Below are 14798 nucleotides of genomic sequence, written 5' to 3'. Positions count from 1 at the left end.
AACCATCTGACAGTAAGATACTTAAAAATCACCATCCGGATACTGGAAGGATTTTAAAAAATTCAAAACAATTTCCACCCTTAAAAGCTAGTCAGTGCCACCTAATTAGAATTTCTCAGAATGAGTGAGCAATGGCCTCTTACTAAAAGAGTACAGCCACTCCCTTACGGCCTGGACTCAAGGGATCCCAGCCCTTCCAGCCACTCGGATCCAGTGTGGCAGTGGCACAGGTACAACATGAGCCACCCACAGCACACAACCAGCCTGTTGCTCCCTCAACTCCTCTCTGAGTTTGCAAGCCTATAAATGCTCTGAGTCAATCTTCCCGAAAAGACTCACTTGTCCAGACACTTGAGGGACAGAAGGTACTGGGTGGTTTTTCAAGGAAGGTAAAGGTTGGTTGGTTGTGATAATGGAGTGAAAGAAGAGAGAAGTGGAGAGTAAACTCTTTATGGATTTGAAAGTTAAAACCAGTCTGTGCTTTATTTCAGTTACAATAATTCAAGAGCCAACCTCTGTCCCTTGGTTCTCATCCTCTAACAACAAAATTTAAACAAACAAAACACCCCACACCTCTGGCAACAAATATTTTGAGGAAAAATAAGACCAGCCCTTCAATTACATCTGGGAAACACCAAATTTAGACAGCAAATACTGTCTAAAAGGGAAGGAAATTTGTGCGAGTGACTCCCAACATATAATTTTTTTCTTTCAATCACATACTTCACGTGACAGTGGAAGGACTTTCTATTATATGTCGTAGAATCCTATATTGCTTTTGGAAACACAGTGCTCAAGGTCAAGGGAAATTCCTCCTAAAATAAACAGACGTCATGACAAGGCCTGTTTCTTCCTATTTTTACGCTTATTAGTATGGCACCCATCACCACTGTGTCTAGGGGCACAGATCCAAAAGATACATTAGTGTACAAGCAAATAGGCTTATTGAAAATGAAGCACACATGCTCTGAGCACCACAAGATTACTCATAAGAACAAGTACGCAGAAAGAAAAAAAATGCCAGGGTAACAGTATAGTAGAGAAACAGGGAATAGAGCTGTTGAAAGAAAACCATAAAGGCAGATCTAATGTGAGTAGAAAAGACAGTAAGTTTTATATAATAGAAACTGGATAAGTTCAACATATCCACTTATAATCCAATTCTTACAGTCTCTCCAGCAGCCTGACCACAACTGTGAATCTCTGTCACAAGGAGAGCCATATCTACAGGGTAAGCATAGGCTGCACCAAACATCACAGGGACTGAGGGAGAGAACGTAGCTGCACACGCAGATTTTGGTCAGCTACAGATGCCATGGCTGCACTGCTTTGTCCGCAGCAGGGACAATTTATGCTACCTGAGGATCCACCAAGGACAAGAAAAGTTCAAGTTAACTACATGTTTCCCACTCCTTCAGGGGGGAACCTATCTTGTTAAAGGTCTGGCCCCAGGGTCTAGGACAGGTACGCACTTCAGCTGTCCTCCAAGACGTTTTATCAAGACATCTATCATGCACGCAATGGCACAGATTTGCAAGCAAGGAAAATAAATGTTTCGGCCTTTGATTTAAGCTACATTAAGACAGAATATTTTTGCTCCCAAGACTACAAAGCCAGACTTGCTTTTGAGGTTATCCACAGCTGTAGCATGCACTGTGCTAATCGATTAGGTGAAGTTCCTACTGCAGGTTGCCTCATCTTAGTTTAAGCCTACTTCAAAACTCTAATTCCTTCAGACAGGCAAGCAGTTTGCCAGCAATTCTTCTCACCATCTTCCTTTGGACTTCCCATAGGGAAGAAACAATCTCATAGCAATCCAGGTTTTCCTTGCATTTTTTTTTCTGTACAATCAAAGCAGCGTAAATATGAGCCTACAAGAAATTTGTGTGCAGAAGTAAAACAGATTCAGATGAGAATTTATATATATACATACCAGCAGTAATAGGAGGTAGAGAAAGAGAGAAATATTTTTTGATTATCTATATAGCCCACTTTCAATATAAAATCAATGAAGAGTGTGCCTTAATCTACTACCATGAAAAACATGCAGTCTTGTGGCTCAGTTTTGAATATGCATCTCTGTGCATCGTGACATCTAACTGGATTTTTTGGAGAGATATTTAACAAATTAATACTTCAAAAAGAATGGAAAAAAATAGAGATTCTGTCTAAAAGATCACCTGTATTTGAAAAGGTAACAATGCTGAAAATACTAGAACGTCAGCAACAAAATCTACACCTACAATAGCAATGTCAGTGCATAACTGACTAACAAAAGAAAGGTCTGGTCTCCCGCATCAGCCTCGCTATTTCAGAAACAAAGAGTAGGCTGGAATAAGGCTCAACATATAAAAAATCAGCACCCCAGGGAGGTGGCATGCTGCCCCCTGCCTCCCCCAGGCTTCACCACAGGCACACTGGGATTTTATTCATACTTCTTAGTGTTATTTATATTTCTTTGTTTTCTTTATACTATGGGAAGTACTAGTTTGTTAATTGTACAAGCCTGAAAAAGTGAGAGTTCTGTGCTCCAGCGATGAAGAGCCTGCGGAACCCTGGCCATCAGGCTGACAACAGCTCAGTCACCCGCCACTGTGTTTTCCATGCTTATGACTGGAACACATCGCTTGCTCCCATCTGTATTTCACCGATAGACACAAACTCCCACATTTACTTCTGAGATTGTAAAGCATAATTGTTTATGTTAACAGGACTTGGTGACTACTAAGACAAAAGTGTTGCAAAAACTCTTTAAATAACCTTCAAAGAGCTGTCCTTCCTCAGTTGCAATTGTGTGTTTGATCTTGATCTCCTTCCCTTCCTCTGCACAGTCCTTAGTTCCTTACTGCCTGTATCTTACTGTAATCATGACATACTGTAAATGGCATGAAGCATTCTCATTAGGAATTCATTGCAAAAATAAAAAGCACTGTACAAAACCAAAACCCACCAGGCAGGCACAGCCAGAAACCACAACAGTAGTATTCCCTATCCTCGCCCTAACTGACTGCAAACTTCACTACTACTCCCTTTTGCTCTCTTCCTCGCATGCAGACAGTGGGAAGGATCAGTCTCCAAGAGAGAAGTAACTTTGAAGCTAGCCTGTATCTGGGATGGAGGCTGGACTGAGTTCCAGAGGTCCCTTCCAATCAAGGTCATTCTGTGACTATTTTTGAATAAGCACCTAATCAAATCCACAGCCATAGTGATTTTCAAGGGTTTGCATCAAGAGTATCTGTCAAGAGAGGAATACACAGAACTAGGAAGTAAAACCAAAAAGAAACATAACATTTCCAAAGAAAAATGCTAAGGTTTCTCAACACTGAATAACTGTAACAGTACTGTATTTGATAATATTTTTAAAGTAGTGTTTTTAATTAAAGATGGCATTAGGAAGTAAGCAAACTTCCTTAGGTAAGCAACAACAAAAAGGAACTGTGGTTGCAATCAACTAGAACACAGTTTTTATTTTCTACGCTGGTACTTTCTTTTAAAGCAGACTTTTAGTGAATTTACAATGATTCAGATTCATTCTAAGTAATCCTTCTTCTCAGCCAAGACCAGCATTCATATCCTCAGCTCAAGCCACAGACACACTCAGACACACCCTGCATTGCTAAAAGTTCATCTGCAATGAAGCTATTGCAAAATGTTAACATCACGTACTATTAAATAATCGAAGTTACTAATGTTGGATGAATGCCTTCAGGAGGTCAGCCCCAGAGAAAGTCCCACAAGGTCTGAGAGCTTGAAACAACATAATTTTCCATGCTGATGGTGAAAGGAAGCCAAATTATAACATATTTAATTGCTCAGCCACGTCTCCTCCGAAGCTGGTCATCTTTTCCACAATGAGGACATCTCAGATTTAAGCAAGCCATCTGTCCACTTTTCCCACTACCTCATTTTGACTGACTATATATCCACTTGGCCTCTTCTCCAATGACCCATGCTTGTATGCAAACTGGACACATAAGAGGCTCCCCCTTGTAACCACGGGAAGAACTCTGACAAACAAACATACTCAGAAGAATCACTTCAACACTTGAAGAAACTTGAATATAAGCATGGTACTTGAAGTCTACAGATCTTTTTCATTTCTCTGTCACAAGTTATTGCAAAACACTCTTTTAAAAATCCCTGTTGTAGACAAGATGTGAGGCAGGTACAACCCCCATAAAAGGTAATGTATTTTCCTAACATATGAGACCTCCAGTAACACTGTCAACGTTCAAGAAAACACCTTCATCACCACCGCTGACAGTTAACTTTGAAATAGATTTGATAGCTGTCAGGAATGACATAGGTAAAGCTTGTCCCAGCAGAAGATGAAGGATGGACTCAGTGCCCTATTACAATACTCTTCACACTTATTTTTCTGGAATTTTTGTTGTCAATTTTATAAACTAAGTAATCGTAATTTAATTACAGATTAGAGACCTTGAAGGAAGCGTTGAGCTGGTACATATGTTCAGTACTACAGAGACTCTAGCTCAGGTTCTGAAGAGACACAGCTTCACCAGCACAACCCTGCACTCAGAGTAATAAATGTAGCCTCTTAATATGGTGAACCATTCAGCCTTGGTATCGCGCTAGCAAAGCCACCCTGCTTCCAGCCCCAAAGGCTTCCTTGGCAACCTACCTTAATAACATGCATGCACCATGCAATTCAATTTTATAAATTAACAAAGTAATTTACATTACTACTGAAGTTCTTTAATGATTTCAAGAGGGAACACACCTGAAAAAAAAACTTATAGAAAACAGCATCATTTATCACATTACCATACTAGTGGTCATGATCACAATAGTTTTATATTTACATCTAGGTTTTATACAAACTTCAGGCAGCATACATTTTTCCAACATGAAAAACTATGTTTCATCAATAATTCTGAATACATACAGTAAGTAACATTGAATGCGTGATTTACATAATGCCACCTACCTGCAGCTGCAAAACATAAAATCATCAAAGCAAACACTGGAGTCACACAACTTGAAGACATTTTTGCAAACACTGTCTTCTCAAATCAGCTCCCTTTGTAGCTTTTCATGTAGATTTACTTGCTTTGAAAAATGTGGTGTGCTTTGAAATCAAATCTTCCAGACTTTTAATTGCCTACAGAAAGACATAAAAATAAATTTTAATATAAATATAACTTACAGAAATGTTACTAGCTATTTACAATTATCTCTCTCATAACAAGAGAAATAGAATTCTCTTTCTTAAAGGGCTATTACAGGAGTGCACTTTATATTGCCAGACTGCCCAGGTAGTGATGGCCTACTACTCTTTCTTTTCTGTACTTCAGCACTTCTTTGTGGCCCTTGATCTTTCATATCATCCATTGTGCAAGTTGTGATCTTCTTGAAAGTGAAAACCCAGAGTCCCTTCTGTCAACTAATACTGAAGTCCTGCTGAAGCCTGGAAATGGTACTCAGCCTCAGAAAAGTTTATTTTAACTATTCAAACTCTCCCTGGGACACTTCGACATTCATTTATTTATTTATCTGCTGCCACCTTTATTATACCACAAAGAGACGTTTCATGTGTGCCCTAGCTGGTTTACAGGTAACAAGATAAATTTAACTCATTCCTCAGTATAACAACTTGGGAAATCTTTTCAAGATCACTTGACAGTAAATATAAAGCTGCTCAGATATTTTAAGAGATTTCAAGACTTGATATTCTAGGTCAATAAAACAAATAAACAAAAAAACACCTTAAATGTGCTGTACAAACAAATGACAATACAATGGATACCTGCAGTAATTTGAAAAGAGTGAAAAATTCTGAATCCACAATGCATGCCACAGATTTTTAAGGGGAAGCACATAATACGCCCAATATCCTATTCCACTTCTTTTTTTTTTTTTTTTTTTTTTTTTAAATCTATTGTCAGCTATTTAGGTGTCCAGAATGAAATCATGGGCCATGTAGATAAGGAACTGGAATGTTGATATCACATTCAATCAAATAAAAATCTCATCTATTTCACTCACTTACCAGCAGCAGCAGATGACAGATGGTGCCTCAGCAAGCACTAACATTGCAAACAACCATCATGGAGCCACATAATAGAAAAACACCAAGTAAGGACCACACTCTAAAACTGTGACAACATGAACATCATTTAAAAGGTTCTTGCTGACACTAAATGTAATGAAATACACGGTCGGACCAAACCAGGATTACACAGTGTGTGCCATGCTGTGGATGACCAGAAGTCCACACAAGGAAAACGTGTGCCTACACCAGCACTTGAAGATACCCGCTCCGCTGGTAGCACTCCTACAGCTACGAGGAAAACACCAGAAACCCCACTCTGCAGATTTTCTCCAGGGGTTACCCTGCAGGGACAGCCCTGTCCTGTGCAGAGGGAGCTGCAGCTACCCACCAGGAAAGAACAAACCGTCAGCACCTATGGCCAGGAGCAAGGACTCAGCCAGATCTTTAGCTCAGCACCCAGCTCCTGGCACACCCGGCCCGTCTCAGGGGTGCCGCAGGAGAGGCTCTGCAGGCTGCCAGGACAGCTGGGCACCACGCTTCGCGGGATGGAAACACGGCAGCAAGGAAGGAGCTGAGCATCTATCACAATGTGGGGTTTCATGCAGTCCACTACCAAGCTCTGTGTCCCCTAGGATTCACTTGTTTCCTACCAGACTTTAGCACACAGTATTTTAGGTTGAAATTTCAGAAGTGATATTCACTCCTCCTCACCACATCTCTTCCAGCAGCTTAGCAACACTGTCTAGATAGCAGCAGTGGAGGAAGGAAGCCCCTAGACAAATGATAACACCTGTAATTCTACCTAACAGTCTTTATTTTCTACCAATCAGAGCTCATTCTGAGAAGAACAAGTTTACTGATGACTCTGAAAAGGGACATTTATTACTTTGCATAACAAAAACAAGATCTGGGACTCTTAAGGAAAAAACCTGCAGAAGGATGAACACACACACACACAGACACACACTCAATGCTTGTGTGACTGAAGACAGCCCAAAACAGAAAAACCTCAGAAAACAATGGCTTCCTTGCACAATTTACAGGGCTTCTAAAAATTATTCATCCTGAACCTACTGGAAGCATTCTGTGAGTTCCCAGATACCTCTCATTACACACACACACACACACACCAAGAATGTAAGGTTATATAGCTAAACATAGTGATCCACGAGGGACCCTGAATTTTGTGGTAAATTAAGGCCAACCTTTATTAAGCGGAAATAATAAATTGTTGACAAGAGTGTTGGACAATCCTTTAACACAGAAGTTTTGAACACGAAATTCCAAATCAAACACATTTAATGCCAAAATGGCAAGCTATAAGGAATTTATGGCAGATATTGAACATCATTTGGAAAGTCAAATGTGAGCTGGAATCATTTGTTGCTACTTCTCTAGATGAAGAGAAGCCTAAATCTACTCAGTGAGAGTATTTGGTTGCTAACTCAACCTTCAATGATGCCATAAAGACAAAATGATAAATACAGCAAATCATAAGGTTTCTAGCTAACATTAGCTATAAAAGATCATTATAACATGCTGTAAGATGACGTAAGTGCAAAGAGGCAATGAATGAGCATTCTGAAACTTGATGAAATGGTTATACATCAGCAGCTCGACAACAATTAACAAAAGAGAAACCAGAAAAAAGAGCAAACGGAGCACATATACTCAGTAATATACTGAATAGGAAAATGCAAGATGTTACTTAGATCACACTGCCACGAGCATAAACCTCTCTTTCTTCAGTGACATTTTTGTAAGGCACACAGCTGCGCAGAAATAGGAAGCACAGGGAAAGAACTGAAGATAAAGCTACGTTGCTAAGAACAGTTTAGCATCCCATACTGTATCGGCCACCTACCCAAGCATGTTAAAATGCCAAGTTTCAATTCAGCTTTGATTTTGGAAGAATGATTTAAAAGGGGGAGAGAATGCATACACATTTCCATCCCCAAGCAAAAACAAAAGAGTGATTTTTATCCCTACCGCAACCCACTGACCAAACCATTTTCAAGGTTTAACCTAGAGCTGACGGATCCAGTCCAAAAGTCCTAGGCTTCTCTTCAATTCTGCCAGCTCACAAAGGCTGAATAATAAAAACTTAAATGAAAATTAGTAAGAGCTTTCTGAAGAAAGGGCTCACTAGCTTGAAGATAAGTGTTCACAGAATTCAAAAAGGAGAGCAAATGTCAGACACTGAGACACAATGTGAAAGGGTGACAAAATGACAGCAATTTTCATGAATTTAGGAACTCCCAGCTACACAGACTTCTGAAATAAAACAGTTTAAATCAAAAAGCACAGAATGTGATAACTTAAGAATAAAGCTACCAAGTGCACAATTTGCAGGATTTTGGAAAACCTGATCATCTTCACCTGTGACTGGAAAGGTGCTCAACAACTAGGTCTGCAGTTTCAGTGACGGTATCTGAAAGCAAAAAAGACACTAAAGAAGACAACAAGGGCATCAGTTTGCCTTGCACGTTTGATATTTGGGAGCAGTCCTTTTCTATTTGGCCACCTGCAATCCACAGAATGCAGGTGTTTCATCCAGTGTCAGTCCTTCAGAAGTCACCTATGAAGCTGCTATTACCTGACAGGACCAAAGAGAAACAAAGAAAATGGGTGATAAAAAACATTTCTGGTGCAAAACTTGCCATATTTTGCTTCAGTGTGAAACGTATTGTAACCAGAATAACATGTGAAACCTGCAAATTAAGAAAAGTTGAAGCAGTCCACAGAACAGGGGGACGTTTCCTTTGAAATAAGAGAAGAAAGCTGTGCAAAAGCACTGGAAACCTAAACTATTTATCCAAGAAATAAACATAACTGTTAGTCAATTTGAGATTCAAAAGAAATTTCCAAGAGATTCATCTTTTCCTTTGGGGTATATCTGGGTAGCTATTTTTGCAGCTGAGGTCATGAAAGGGCATATTAAAAGTATAACCAAAAAATCTTGACGAGGAAGAGGAAGAGATGTCATGAGAGCTTCAGGATTACTAACACACTGTTTTAATCCCAATGTTTTATATTACTGCAGGCTGTAAGAAAAATAAAAATAATAAATAAATAAATAAATAAATAAATAAAAATTAAAAAGGGCATCTGGAGTCACTGAAGAATCGTCCAAGAGGCATAGCTGGTGGGATCGTTTTTACTGAAGTTTCCTGTGGTGGAGGCCACTCGTCCTGATGAAAACAAGGGGCCTAAACACCACAAAAGAGACTGCTTCACTTCAAAGTATCACTTTGCAAACAGGAATAAATGCAACCGAGAAAATTAGGAAAAGCCTTAATAGGAGATTTTCTTAGGGGCAGAAGACTTGGGAGGATGTACAGGGGAAAACATACAATGAAGCACATGACAGAAAGGACAGGAAGAGGAGGAAGCATGAGTGAGGTTGTAACTAGGTTTAAAGTATGTCCCTCAGAATTTTGATGCACTAAAGCTTTGCTAGAAACCAAGAAAAAATAATATGCTGTTGCAGGACACTGGGACACGCTGACTGGCCTGTGAACTTGACTAACTACAAAAGGACAGATCTCATAGCTTTTTTATACTAGATGATAACAAATGCTCCTTAATTCATCAGTGGTATTTAAAAGAATCTGTTAAGCCAGCAACAGCAAGCACAAAACACAAATCACTTCACTACACTACTGTCACTGCTCTACCTTTCATTAGCTGAAATATTTGTACAAACCTGCTGTCTTCCTCAGAACTCAGTCTTTTGTGAATTTTTTTAAAGCTACCCTTTGAACTAGAAAGTCACCTTTAATGCTACAACATGACCCAAGAATTCAAAAGTTGAAAGCATGCTATAACCTCTAAAAAAACACCATTCCACTAAGGATTTCCCAGTTCTCAATGGCAGATGCTACCAGGACCTAAGGCTCTGGGGATGGCTTGTTACTAAGAAAACATTCTGTGCTGTTTTGCCACTAGCAGAACTGTATCTATTCCTACGCCTGTTTAACATTCTCCAAAAAAACATGAAAGGATTCAGCTTTAGAAGTGCTTGAAGGGCTACACATGAAAATGAGAAAGTATAAGCCCTACAATATCACTATGATTAAGCAGTGTCTGCAGAACATTTGAGAACTTTTCTACTCAGCCTCTTCCTGTACTTCTAGCAAAATAACTATTACTCGTGGCTCCCCTTCAAATCAGAAGTCTCTTTAGCTTCAATTTTTACACACTCTTCTTCTCCTGTTAAATTTATTTTTGCCCACAAGGACGCCGAGAGAAAGTAAAGTCCAACCTGACAATACAGATGACTGCAGGACGCCACAGCCACAGATTTAGGGATGTTTGTTTCCTATTATAGGCTTCTATAGTGCAGAAATTCACCACAGTCATTGCCAAATTGGGTTCTCAATGCTTTGTTTTTCCCCCCCCCTTTTTTTTTTCCTTTAAGCCTTTTCCCCAGTAGTCACCATCTGCTTCTCTAATCACCACCTACCTTTCCCATACAAGCTCTTCCCTTGCCTTAACTCTATCATACTCCTTGTCCAACCTTTTCCTTTACTGCCTGAAGAATAACTTCCATTTCCTCTCCTCCTTATCAACATGGACTCTGGTAATTCTCTCTTCTTTCCATGCACGATGCCAGAGGTTACAGAGCTCTCTACAACACTGCTAACAAACACTTCTGTGCCAAAGCGAGCCGAGAAATCTTCCTCCACTAAACCACGTCAGAAGTCCAACCAAAGTGAATGGGGATACTTGAGTGAAGCCAGCAGGATCTGTCCCTTTGTGTTGTTTTGCCATAGCAACGTGAACCCAAGTTTCTAGGCTATCCAAGAAGGCCTTCACAGCCAAAGCTTTTTCACTTTTTGTTTGTTTGTTTTACGCATGGCAACCATTTTGCTTATTTAACCAGTTTTTCTCCCACTTGTCCACGTTGGCTCCCCATGTGAATACAGTAAATACATATATTGCTTGCATCAGTAATAAAAGACAATCATTTGTAATGAAGCGCACCCATGCTCAACAAAAATCTCACAGATGGTTAACTGCACAAGCAGTTCTATAAACTTAGAACAGTTTTGGACAAGTTTATATATAACTTCACTCATTAAATTTGCATTTCAGTAGATTTCCTTTTTATTAGATGACATTTATCCTCTCTCGATTTTGCGTGATTTACACACGCGCAAGTCGGAAGCTGACTAATAAGGTTAGCAAATATTAATGTGGGACTGAAAATGTGTGTGCATTTTTAATGCCTATGTCCAAGGCACATACATGAAGTTCCACCATTCAGAACTCAAAACAGTAACTTATTCATAAACTATTAAGGGGATAGATTCTGTTTTAGAAACATCAAAGTAGTTTCATTTTCAGAGAATACATGAATAGTAATAAAACTAAAAATCCTGACATATCAAAAGCCCAGGGAAAAAGTAATTCTGATATCCAGCAGTTCACATGCTGCTGTGCTTGTAATGGGACATTTCAACAAGTCACAGTTAAAGGCTATGGGAACTGGACAAGTGCCAAGGGAAGATGTTTTATGCCATTTAGCAATTTTGCCCCTCTATTCCATGCAGACTCTTGTAACATTTTGTTTATTTATTTTCATATTAATGTATTACAATGTAGCTTGCCAAATTACAGGAAGCCACAAAATACACACACATTAGTCCACAAAATATGCAAAACTATTTCACCTTTTTAGCAACATGTTACTGAACTTGGTTTTGTTACCTGGTACATATTTTGCCTGCTGCTGGCATGAACATCCAGTTTGGATGGTGGTGTCTATTCTCAGTATCATTTCATGACCATTTTCCCTTCAGCTTCCCAACACTTTTTTAATGAGCTGACCTGAATTGCTGAGAGTTTAGACCAGAAAAGTAAATTCATGAAACCAGACACCATGGAAGTTTTAGCTGAATAATCATTGCACAATATAGCACAAAAGTGAAAGACAGTTTACAGAAACAGGATAAAAGTCATTCTTCTGTATGTTCCCAGGACTTCCCTTCCCCCAAACACAGTGAGGTATACTGCTGAATCTTCATAGGCTCAGGGGCAAGGTTTCACTTAGAGTGTAAACAAGAGAATAGCCTCTTACAGGATCAGGATGTAGGAGGGTTTCAATAGGTGGAAGGGAAGGAAGTGCATTCAGGAGTCTTTTAGTGGAAGGAGTACACAAGATTCTTCCTGAAGAAGGAGACTTGCAGCACAGATTCCCTTTCGACAAAAGCAGAAATTCCTAGAGATTACTGAATCTACGGAAGGGAATGCACATGGCATATGAGACAGAGCTTAATAACAAGGCAAACATCCTATGTGTAACTCGAGCATGGCATCAGAGCTCTTCTGTTTTTACACAGGGCCTTCAGGGACATCCTACAACAGAGCATCCCTAAAGGGAGTAGAGAAAATAAAACATTGGGACGCTGTACAGCTCAAGCTATAGTGGCTCAAGCAACCTGGAATCTCGTACCAGCTTCAGTCACATATTTTCTGTGCAACTCACGGTTAGTCTAGTGTCCCACACACAAATGAGTCATAACAGGACCCGTAGATGGCCACAACCCTCCCTCCCCCCCCCATAATCTACCTAGAAAGATAGAAAGATAATCTCATTTCAGGCAGTTCTGACAGAAATCTCACTGCTCTTATCAGAGAACTGGTGGCAATATTATATACTGTTTTCCTGATGTTCTGTTACCTTTTCGGGTAGCAGAAGCAGCAAAAAAGCAGTGAAATCCAGAATCTGTATATACATAAAGATGGGATTAAAGTTTTCATTGCAGCACAAGAAATCCAAATCCAAAATATACACCTAAATAAAACTCAAGTTCCTGAGGAACTCAACAAGTAATATCTCACCACAACTAACAAGAACCAGGCTCACATTTTTTAAACAGGGTTTGCTGCTTCTGAAAAGTTTACCCTGAAACAAAAACATCACCGCTGTACAGGAATCTTCTGAATGGACAAGAAGATCATAAACCACATGAAACAGATCTCTACAACTTTCTCTTCTCATAGTTAAATTTCTTTGGCCTAATTACATTTTTTTTTTATGGTTTCTAATTGGAAACAGAATAGGTTTCCTGGACCGGACTATCTTACTCTTCACAAACACAGTAGCTGCCAACAACCTCACACAAATTTCATTATCCTAAGTTTTTTTTTTGGCTCAGTTTCTAATTGTACACCTAAACTAAATAGATAACAGCTCTAATGCACCTATCCAGAGCAATAGAACCCTAGGGAAGCATCTCCTTTTGGCTATGCACAGGAAAGGGGCCACAGCGGGATGGAAAGTAACCAACTCAGCAAGGCTTCTTCCACGCAGGGTGAGAGATTTCAGCAAATTCTTCTCTCAAGGAGTGCCTGATACAGTTATTTTTTCGAGACCAAACGGCAAAACCTTAGAACTTTATCTAGAACTAGTGGTAGGTGAAACCTCCCTACCAGCTAAAATGCTAAATCAATCTCCATTGGATCTCAAATCTAGAAATTATCTCTCTACACTTAGAAAAGTGGTTTTGAAACCATGGCATACATTAAATTATATTAAATACATTAAGATACATGTCATTGTCTGAATTAATTGTGGAGAGCCTGCAAGGGGTAATAACAAAAAAAAAAAAAAAGACTATGGCTTTAAGCATAAATTTGCTATAAAAGGATGCAGGCCTCTTAAGGAAAAAGAATGGTGGTCAAACTGAAGAAGACTGAAAACCAGCATTTCCCAGATCAGAGAAATTGGATGGAGTGTTACAAATCAGCCTTCCCCACTACCATCGGTCGTAAGATGCTACAAGACATAAATGAACAGCTTAAAATATTAACTACTAGGTGCTTTGAAACTAACCACATTCATCATCAAAACCACATTTTGGAGGAAAAAAAAAAATCAAGAGAAGCATGTTTTGAAGTTTGCTCTCTAGAATAAGACAATTTAGAAAGCAGGTAGGTTAAAAGATTATTTCTTCAGGTTGCTAAACAAGAACAAAAGTTAAACACATTTATCAAAAGCTAGCTGTCAGCCACTAAATTTGCAGATGTACATCTGTAAGATAGGAAACTTCTCCCACACAAATAGGGAAGACCTCAAACTGCCATACAGTTAAAAGAATGAGTCAAAAGGAGCTTCCCTTTATGTAGGAGTAACCCCTCACTGTCTGCCAAATAACCAGTGTAATTTAATTTGTTTGGCAGAGAAACATTCAGGTTGAGACAAAACTTTTTTCATAAAAACTATCATTTATTAGCACTGTTAGGAGGATTTGTTTCAATGAGGATATGTATCACTGGCATACTCTGCTCAGAAATCGCATATACTCCCAGATAATTTTATTGTACAAAATTCCCTGCCTCTCATCATTTATTATATCTACATATAAAGACTGCAAAAAGCTTTGAACACAAAGTTAGGGAAATAGAAGGCCACAATGAATTTCTAAGTTCATATAAATAATTTGTGCATCTTGTATGCACAAGGAAAATTACTGCACCTTATCTCAGAGTGAACCAAATCACTGATCTACAAGAATTCAGGAACACTGGTCATTTCAAATAGCAGAGGGGGGAACTCATCCATCGCATAACACAAGCTGCATAGACTGGAGGACAGACTTGGTCCACTAATGTAATAGTCTTCATATGAGAAAAAGCCTATCTATCTTTTCAAATGCTGCAACAGCTGTTCTGTAAATCAGAACACAATTTTGCTTCACTCAAGTCATTGTCAAAAACCAAAACAAATACACCACTGTTGATATAATACTACCACAGTTCTCAATCGTGTTGCATCAAA

At 39.2% G+C, this 14798-nt stretch overlaps 1 protein-coding gene across 5 annotated transcripts in view; it reads right to left on the bottom strand.

Moving 5' to 3' along the window:
* TGFBR3 (transforming growth factor beta receptor 3) overlaps window positions 1-14798 on the bottom strand; it is a 124664-nt gene that overhangs the window by 102031 nt on the left and 7835 nt on the right. For all 5 annotated transcript variants that reach the window (XM_080602866.1, XM_080602863.1, XM_080602867.1 and 2 more), the window contains one exon: window positions 4949-5122. In XM_080602866.1, coding sequence (XP_080458992.1) covers window positions 4949-5009 — 61 coding nt within the window. In that variant the 5' untranslated portion in view covers window positions 5010-5122. The remainder of the gene's footprint in view (window positions 1-4948; window positions 5123-14798) is intronic.

Source organism: Anser brachyrhynchus (assembly GCF_964034855.1).
Source record: "Anser brachyrhynchus genome assembly, chromosome: 8".
In the NCBI taxonomy this organism is placed as follows: Eukaryota; Metazoa; Chordata; class Aves; order Anseriformes; family Anatidae; genus Anser; species Anser brachyrhynchus.
The sequence above is the reverse complement of the archived record's forward strand: the minus strand, read 5'-3'. Positions and strand labels throughout refer to the sequence as shown.